The following is a 9,752-nucleotide window of genomic DNA, read 5'->3' as shown; positions in this document are numbered from 1 at the left end:
AAGGGTCTGGAGCAAATGGGATCATTTGAATATTCATTGAGCATCCTCTATTATTTACACAGCTTTAGATTATCCTCACAACATCTTCGTGAAGATGATTGTCCCCATTTTACAGATGAGGAAATCAAGGCTAAGAAAACTGAAGCTTATCTGCCAATGGATCATATAGTCTGGTGAACACAAAGACAAGGGAATTGAATCTGTTTCTTCTGATTTCAAGTCCACTATTCATTCAGTCATGCCAAAGATTTCTCTGGGGCTCTGGGGTCCATGAACTTCTAGAAGGTGTCACATGGTCCTTGAACAATTTAGAGTTACATACACAATTTCATATATATTGCATACAAACACTTTTCTGAAGAAGGAGCTAACTTTTGTTCAACTCTTCCTCCCAACCAGGCAGGAAAAATCCTCCAGACAAAGCCCCGTCATCTTCATATATTCCAGAAATCTAGAGAGAAAGGGAGCCTTTAGGACAGCTCCAGGAGATATTGGATGTAGTTGAGGAACTCCACCCCCGAGAATAGGAATATGTTGCTTCATCGTGTGCTGATATGGAATCGGGGGGTTGGAAGAACACTGGGTTGTTGAAGGTGACCTGCCAGGGCACGTGGCATCAGCAGTGCTCAGTAAGAGAGGCTGTGATTTGCTCAACTCCAGAATATTTTTCTACCTTTCGCCGACTTGGATTTCTGTATCAGGGGCCCATAGATCCAACCCCTTCCTCCTTTCTGCCTTACGATGTGGCCCCAGAATTGCTTAAAGCTGGCCGCAGTTGTCCTGGGAGTGGGTCTCACTCCTGGACCTCGATGGAGCCCCTCATCTCCTTGCCCCTCTGCCAGTGTCTAGCCCTCCGGGGGCTGCATCACTCAGCTGGGGGCCCAGGATACCCACCCCCTTATCCCAGGCAGCTTCCTACTGCACATCTTGCCTTGCAGTGGTCCAGCTTGGAGAACCACAAGGTCACCAAATGAGCGAGCTAACAATGCAGAGCTGAAAAGTGGGCTCCGGCAGAGAGGGAAAGTGACTGGCCCCCCACACCTCCCTCTGCTCATGCCACAGACGGTGCCGGCCCGTCATACGGCTCTATGTGTCGTGGAGGAAGCTTGGAAGCCCTCTCCTGGATGCCCGCTGTGGCCTCCTCTCCAGTGCACCATCATCCACATGGTCCCTCTTCCATCTGTGCTCAATACTGCAGCCAGAAGAGTCTTTTCAAAACACGAATCTGATCGCACCATGCTCCCCTGCCTGAAAACACTGAACGGCCCTTCCTCACGGCCCACAAGCCCTGTAGCCCGGCCCACACCTCTCCCTCCAGGCTCATCTCACGCGGAGCTTCTGCCAGTTGTGTGCTGGAGCCGCTCCTATTGGTGAATACTCAGGAACATTTTGGCAGCTGGAAATTGACCATGGTGGAAGTATTTACACCAGAGTAATCAACAAATGCTAAAAATCAATCCCTGCCCCCCAGCTGGTTGGCCAGCACACTGCTGCCCCCTGCCCGCTGTGCAGTTCCATCACAGGGTCCCTGCATGTACTGTTTCTCTGCCTAGAACACTCTTCCTTCTTAGCTGCATTAACTTAACTCTTTTAGACCGAAGTCCAAGTGCTACTTCCTCTGGGAAGCCTTCACTGGCGTCTCAAAGTCAAGTCTCAACCTTGAACCTCTCCTTCTTAGCTTGTATCACAGATGTCATCTCACATGTATTTGTGTGATGAATGATTATTGTCTGTCTTTCCCGTGGGAATGTAAACTCCATGGCAAGAGAGACCATGCTTGGTTTTGTCCCCTAGCTTTGTTCTGTCACTGAGCACGGTGCCTGGTACATGGTAGAAACTCAAAAATGTTGTTGAGTGAGTGAATGAGAAATATGCACTGGACAGGAAGTCCTAAGCTCTGGCTTCTGTGGCAAAGACAACTTTTGCTTGTTTCTCCTCTGTATTTCCCAGTCTCCTCTGTTATGTTATGGGATGTCATGTTATCAAATTCTGACTCATCAATGGGGTGAAAGCCATGTACTGTTTCCAGCTACGGCCTCTGAAATGTCACAAGTGGTCTTCAATTCCCTCTCTTTTCTCCGTCTGCATGGCTGGAAGCAAAGGAGTCACAGGACAGAAAAAGCCCAAATTCCTGAGTCACTGATTAGAGATGAACTGCTCACACAGGTCCCCTGACCCTCCTTAAACTGTGACAGGAGCAAGATATACTTTTATCGAATTAATCCCTGAGGTTTGGAGTTATTTTTTATTGTGGTACAACCTAATCTACCCTAACGTAAAACACCTTCCCAGCTCTGCCATTAACTCCTTCTACCCTGCGGCCAGCCACAATCTCTCTGGGCCCCAGGTTTCCTCTTGGTAAACTGAAAGGATTCCACACAGTGATCTCTGAAATCCTTCTGACGTTAAAATTCAGTTGTTCAGTTTGTATATTTCCTCCCTCCTGCCTAACGCTATAGGCAGACACCATAAATGTTTGCTAAATAAGAGTACCTCTTACATTTGAAATCCTTCCCCACAGATAAAAGCATTTTAATATCTTAGAAATTCAAAGCAGTTGCTCAGAATATTTAAACAACAGCATCCAGCATCCAGCAAGTAAACTATCCATCAAAATCACACGGTGCTGTCCTCATCAAGAGGCAGGGGAACTGTCAGAGATCTACTCCTCAGCCTTCCAGAAGCCCCCCCAGGCACCCTGCTCTGTCTTCCCTTGGCAGTCTGGTGGCCCCAGCGTTCCAATTATTTGCAAGCCTCATCCTCAGACTCTGTGTTTAGCCAACTCTCTCAACGGCCTTTCTCAATAGAGACGATCTCATTTTTCAAAGGATCCCACTAATGCCTTTTCTTAGAGAGTTGTCTTTAAGGGCTGCTGCGTGGATATCAGTAACCAAGAAGCAAAAGTCACATCTTTGATGAGATGTAGCCAAGGTGACCCAGAGTCCTAATGACTTAACTGTGTTTCATATCTCCTGAGGTCTAGCCTAGCTCTGCCATGGGTTCACTGTGTGCGAAAGAGGCCAAAGCCCAGCTGCTCTACTTGGGCTGGGGTCCCTCTTCCTGTTAAAAATGAAGGTCATTGCAGCTGCTAACATCTCAGTAACCATAGTAACACAGGACCACATGACAGATGTCTGATCTCCATCAGAAAATGTCTGGTATTAAGTGTTCTTCATCCTTTCCCTCACAGCCCCCCCCCCACCCCACATCTTGTTAGGTGGCATTGAAGTTCTCCCAGGGGACCAGCTCAGGCATGGGAAATCCGGACTGAGAGCATTAATTAAACCTCTTATTTCCCCAGAACATTTTGCATTGCCAGGCCCGAGAGCCAAGAAAACCTCCCAGGGAAGCGCTTATGAGGGAGAATGCTAACGCTACCGCCAGGGAAAGAGGCACTTCAGCTCCACAGCTGGCAGCAAGCGAAGCTCAGTAGGGAACTATGCCTGGCATACAGCAAGCACAAAATGAATACTTGCAAAAGAGTCAGTTTAATCCAATGGAGCTCATTTAGCAAATGGGATTCCTCCTGAGCTACTGGAAGTCCTGCATGAGATCATGTGAACCATTCACCCTTTTCAACAGTTCCTGAGTGCCTGCTGCATGCACCCATGGGTGGTAGGACGGAGGCTCTAAAGGTATTCATTTGCTGAATGAATCCCATGTCCCCGGGACTGTCTGGGGCTCGAGGACAGGTTGGGAAGTATGTAGAGGGCAGGGATCACATCACAAAGGGGCTCTGGATTCAACTGGAGTCTCTTGGGTTTATTGCTGCAGAAACTTTGAAAACTTTTATGCATGTGAGTGACAGGATCAGTTCTGCATTTCAGAAACATCCTTTTTTTTTTTTAAATAAATTTATTTGTTTATTTTTGGCTGTGTTGGGTCTTCATTTCTGTGCGAGGTGCGGCGAGCGGGGGCCACTCCTCATCGCGGTACGCGGGCCTCTCACTATGGCGGCCTCTCTTGTTGTGGAGTACAGGCTCCAGATGCGCAGGTTCAGTCGTCGTGGCTCACGGGCCCAGTTGCTCCGCGGCATGTGGGATCCCCCCAGACCAGGGCTTGAACCCGTGTCCCCTGCACAGGCAGGCAGACCCCCAACCACTGTGCCACCAGGGAAGCCCCAGAAACATCCTTTTTGATGCCCTGTAGGGAAAGGATTAGAGGGAGACTATTGTTTTGACCAAAGAAACAATGTTCTAGGACTGCTGAACCCAGACCTTAAGGGAACTGGCAGCTTCTGCTTCCTTCCTCTTAGAACCTGGCTGCCATGCTGTGAGAAGCTCCAGCCACGTGGATGAGAACCCAAGTGCTCAATACACAGCCCAGTTGTGCTCTGGGCAGCAGCCAGCACCTACTGCTTGCCATGAAGTATGCCATCTTGGATGTCCCAGAAGATATCAAGTTGAGTAGGAAAACCACCCAGCTGAGCCCAGTCAACATGAGAAGTCACAAAAGAATCGTTCTTGGGTTTATTTACCACGTCATGGGTTTATTCTGCAGAAGTAGATAAACGCTGGGAGGTACCAGATGGTGGTCATGTCTTGGGCTCAGCAGAAAAGGTTTGGTTGGAATGATCATAGATTTGGGAGTCATCAGCTTCACGGGAAGTTGAGAGCCCTGTTTCAAATGAAATCACTTCCGCTCCACCTCACGCATGTCCAGCATGCTTAGAGCACAGCCGACTCACAGCAAATGCTTGCTGAATTAAATGAAACCCCGCATAATGAAAAACACTGGAAATCCCTGTTTTGTGATTTAAGACAGTCCTCCTCATGCCTGGAATTCTAATTTCCCCTCACTCTAAGCACACTTATTTCCCCCCTCTCTTGAATCAACGTGTGTACTCCAAGCTGCTGCATGCGATACTCTTATCATTCTAAGAGAAGTCCTTTCCTTGAGGGTGGCATGTGGACTTGGAATCTGCACACCTGAGTTTGGGTTCAGGATGACTGGATTTTTCTATCTGCCCCACACCCCCTCTGAGCCTCCGGCTTCCTCATCTGTAAATGGAGATGAGAATATCTGCAAATCTGATTAGGTAATAATGGTAGAGTACCGGGTCACGGCTAAAGGAAGTGCAGATGTGAAAAGAATCATTTCAATCATCTCCACCAGGACGCGGTACAGCCCCTCTCCCTGGTGGTAAACACAGGGCAAGCTCGGGAGATAGGAAATCTCCAGCTTTGTGTGTTTGAAAAAGCTCCTGTTGATTTTCCAGCCTCCTCGGCCAGAGAGGGTGAACAAAGGGTTAGCAGTCTGGTAAAACGACCCCCTACCCGGACGGAGTCTCAGGCCTGGGTTTGAGCCCCGGTTTCCCTGCTAACCTAACGCCCAGTGTGACCTTGGCCAGCTCCTGCCCTTCTGGGACCCAAGCGTCCTTCTACGTAAAGCGTGAAGGATGGCCCGAGAAGACCCTCACGTTCCTTCCACCTGATTGTCCCCGGCTCCGGTTAGGGTCGGGGGTCCGGTCACATGCTGGAGGGGAGGGATGCTGGTTGACGCGGAGCTGAGTGCGGGCGCACCCCCTCGCTCCGGGTCCAGCCTCCTGCTCTGACGTCCTCGAGCCGCCCTCCCTCCCCGCCCCTCCGGCGGCTGGAGAGCGGCTGGCGCGCCCGGATCCCAGGCCCAGGAGGTGCGCGGCGGCGGGACCGAGCCCCGCGCGGGGAGCGGGCACCATGGTGCTGTCGGTGCCCGTGATCGCTCTGGGTGCCACGCTGGGCACGGCCACCAGCATCCTCGCGCTGTGCGGGGTCACCTGCCTGTGCCGGCACATGCACCCCAAGAAGGGGGTGCTGCAGCGGGACCTGGACCCCGATCCGGAGAAGGCGAAGCCTGGCGTGCTCCGGTCCCAGCAGGTGAGAGGGGGCGGCGCCTTGGTCTCCCCGGGCCGGGTGGGGTCTCCCCGGGCCGGGTGGGGTCTCCCCGGCAACGGCGGGGGAGTGGGTGGCAGGGAATGGTCGGCGTTCTTCTTTGCACGATAGAGTATGGCGGGGTGTGGGGACGGCGGACGTGCTCGGGGACCCTGGGTGGGGGGGGCGGCGGTCCTGAAGGCCTGGGAGTGGAGGAGGGGTCGGGGAGGATAATGAAGGGTATGGGGGGCTCGGGGGGACAGGAGAGGAACCGGGACAGCGAGTGCTAAAGGGGTGGGCATGGGAGGGAATGGGGAAGCGGGCTTGGATGGGAATGGGGCTGGGAGGGGAGCTGGGGGCTGGGAGGGGAGCTGGGGGCTGGGAGGCGAGCGTGGGGATCTGGGAGGAGTGATAAGACCGGGAAGCTGTGAGGGGGCCCGGGGAGCGGGCGGTGAGGGTTAGGGGAGACTGAGAAGGGAATGTGCAGAATGAGAAGCTCGAATTGGGGGGAAGAAGAAGGGGGTCTGTGAGAGAGAGGACAGGGGGCCAGTTGCGGGCTGGAACAGGGAGAGCATTGACAGAGTCGAGAAGGGGGGAATCCACCACAATCCAGAGAGGAGGCGGCCGCTGTCGCTGCAGTGGGAGCTGGGGAGGGGCAGTTGTGCTGGGTGTGCCTGGGGTCTGGAGAGGCAAATGAATATGGAGGGGCCTGGAGGACCCTCACCCTGTCCTGGCAGCTCTCAGCTCCAGCCAGACTGAGCGAGTAGCTGAGACCTCCCCGAAGGTGTGTCTGGAGATGACCCTGGAGACAGGAGGGCTTTTATCCCATGCATCAGCTTGTCCCCAGAGCCTCTCTGGGCAGGAAATAGGTGGTGTCCCCATTGTATAGAGCAGCAGAAGGGGTCTGGGAAAGGTTTGGAAGGACAGCGCTACATGGGCTGCGATCTCCAGGACACATTCCCAAGGTGGTGAGTGCAGAATGTCCTCTGGAGACCCGGGAGGAAGTATGGCTGGAAGGACTGGAGGAAGGCAGGCCCTAGGGCAGGGGGTGACTTAATGACTTCCCAAGGCCCTCTAGATTCCTTCCAGAGCTTAGAGTTCCAGGGGAGGCACTATAAAGCTGTGATTCCACCTTCCTTTTGCCAATTAATTATTCAAAAGCTCAGACCCAGTTGCTCGGGGCCTGTGTCAGTCATTGAGTGTAGAAAGAAATGGCTGCTGTCCTTGACACACTTACAATCCGAGAAAAGTGACATTGACACCGGCAAGCACAGGAGACAACTGGGCAGTGGGATGTGGGACCCAGAACCATCTGAAATGGGAGTAGTGGGCTACCCACTCCAGGTGGGCACAGGGCGGAGGAGGGGGTGTTGGATGAGCCCTTCTCCAGACGTCGGGTCCTCAACCTCGTCTCCCATCCGGCACGCTTCAGGGACAGCCATTCGTCTGCCTTTCACAGTGGTGGCTCTTCAGGCACTGTCTCCTCCCCTTCCCAGAGAGAACCGCTGCGGACAGTGTTGGTGTAAGTGACCTCCGGGGTCCCTTCCAACTCTTTGTCTTACTGAGGACCAGTAGCCCACGCAATGGCCAATGATCTGTTAAAGACAAACCACATCACGCGTCTCCCTGGCTTAAAATCCTCCACAAGTTCTCACTGAGCTTGGAACAAACACAGCAGACTGGAGCCTGGCACGTACTCTGGGCCAGGCTCCGTTCTAAGTGCTTTACACTTAATGCATTTAGCAACTCAATGAGCCCGACTTAAAGCTGAAAAAGCTAAAGAGAGGGCGAGTGACTCGCCCAAGGCCACACAGCTCGAGAAGTTTCAGAGCCGGATTCTAGTCAAGCTGGTCTGGTTCTGGAGTCTGTGCTGTTAGCCACTGCACTTCTTCACCTACTTGATGTGGCAGGTGTTTACCTCCCCAGCCAAGCTCAGGCCAGGTGCCCGCTTCATGGGCCGTCTCAGCTTCCCTGGATTTTTTGATCCTTCTTGAAGACACCAACCCTTCCCATTTTCCTCTGGCTTTTCACACAGATGGCTCCTTCTCATCCTTTTGGTCTCTTTCTGTTAGGATTTTACCTCCTCAGGGAGGATTTTGTCTACGGCCACATGTAACAAAGCCCTCCCGCCCCCATGACGTTCTCCATACCATTCCTTCCCAATTCTTTTGTAGCACTTGGGACAGTTGGATGTGATTTTTCGTATCTGTTCACTTGTACAATATTTATTCCCAGCACCTACTCAGTGTCTGGAACCTAGTAGGTGCCCAATAAACAATTGTTGACAAATAAAGGCATCCCAGTGCCCAGCCGTTGAGTTATTTCTTAAAATGTGGATGCATTTTGCAACCCCTGTGCAACTCGTAGGGACACAATAAACATTTGTTGATATGTGAGACCCATCCATTCACATCCCTCACTTGGTTCCCTCAGTGACAAGGATTTGGGCCCCTGGGGCTGAACGTGCAGGTGTGAATGTGTTGAAATTGAGATCTCACAATGTCGTTTTGGCTACCATTGTGCTCAGACTGATTCAGCTGCTGACCCAGATAAAGCACACGGAGAAAAGACACTGTGTTGACATTTCAAAAAAAGTAAAGGAGGTGGGTATGAGGGGTGGCAGATGGCAGCAGGGCGATGGGCGTGGCACGTGTTGCCAGAGAGGAGGAGAGTCAGGTAAGGAAGGCTCTCTGAAGATGTTCCTTAAACAGAGAGGGCATGGGGGCTGGGGAAGAGGGTTCTAGATTCCTGTAGCCACTGGGATTTCTCTGGGATATAGAGTGACCGCCCGTGTCTCTATATGTCGCTGATTGTGGTTGCTGGAAAAGTTCCTTGGATTTGTTGGCCATGCCTGGGGATCCAATTTCTGGTCATGAATTGTAGTGATTTTGAAAAGAACTTTGAAGCTTTCCCTGAGGGTTCTTAACCTGAGGTCCACAGACCCCAACGAGGAGTCTGTAGCTAAACTGTAAGGGGTTCTTGGTCTTGGAGAGGAAAAAATTGCATCTTTCTTTTCATTAACTTCTACATGAAACTTAGCATTTTCTGGAAGTAGGAGTATAAACAACACACCACAGGAATATTAGCCGTATCTGTGACTAGGTCCTCAAGGGAAACCACAGGTAGTTTCAGAGCACATCACAGCTGTTGCAGATGCTTTACGATACCATTTATGCTCATCTCTAATTCTAAATTATGTACTTATTAAATCCCCTGCTAGATCCTGTTATTTAATGAAAGAATAAAGAGGCACACAGATAACCATTTCCCCGATTGATTTTATTAGATGTACTGTCGTAGTCCTATGTCTTTTATTGGCTGCTTTTCAGACATTCTTCTCCAGACAGCTGAAGGGATCCATCCAGCATCTCCACCATGTGGGAGGTGACAGAGGGTGCAAACCCTCAGTCGCCGCTGTTCATGCCTCCGGCTAGCTTCAATTCATGATTTTTCTTGGCTTTTCTGAAATATATACTGTGAACCCTTTATCCTGCCTTCTTACACAATCCCTCAGCCTCACCTGCGTGCAGCCTTTCCAGGGAGGAGAGGGATTCAGTTTCACTACACTGTCCTTGTGATCTGGCAGCATCACCTGGGACCTCCCTCCCTGTGGTCAGCCCATCTTTCAAAGCTCGGTTATTATGCAGTGATTACTGGATGCTTGAGCCAGGAGACATAGCAGAGAGGCAGACACGCTGTGTGTGTCTGTGTGTGTGTGTGTGTGTGTGTGTGTGTGTGTGTGTGTGTGTGTGTGTGTATCATCTTTGCTTCACCGCTGCTGTCACATCTCTTAGCAAGAGGCAGCCAGACCCATTGGTTCCTTCCCCCAGAATTTCCTTTTCAGGCTCGTCTGCGCAGGCTGTCACTCACAGCATTTCTGGGTCCTTGCAGAGGAAGCCCTCC

The 9,752-nt window shown here is 51.6% G+C and overlaps 1 protein-coding gene across 1 annotated transcript in view; it reads left to right on the top strand.

Annotated features, from left to right (window-relative positions):
• Positions 1-5,675: 5,675 nt before the first annotated feature.
• SYT13 (synaptotagmin 13) overlaps positions 5,676-9,752 on the top strand; it is a 38,906-nt gene continuing 34,829 nt past the window's right edge. The window contains exon 1 of the mRNA XM_032641190.1: positions 5,676-5,855. Within this exon, the coding sequence (XP_032497081.1) occupies positions 5,676-5,855 (180 nt within the window). The remainder of the gene's footprint in view (positions 5,856-9,752) is intronic.

The sequence above is a fragment of the Phocoena sinus genome, chromosome 8, assembly GCF_008692025.1.
Source record: "Phocoena sinus isolate mPhoSin1 chromosome 8, mPhoSin1.pri, whole genome shotgun sequence".
NCBI classification, from domain to species: Eukaryota; Metazoa; Chordata; class Mammalia; order Artiodactyla; family Phocoenidae; genus Phocoena; species Phocoena sinus.
Note: the sequence above shows the minus strand (reverse complement) of the source record. Positions and strands in the feature narration are given on the sequence as shown.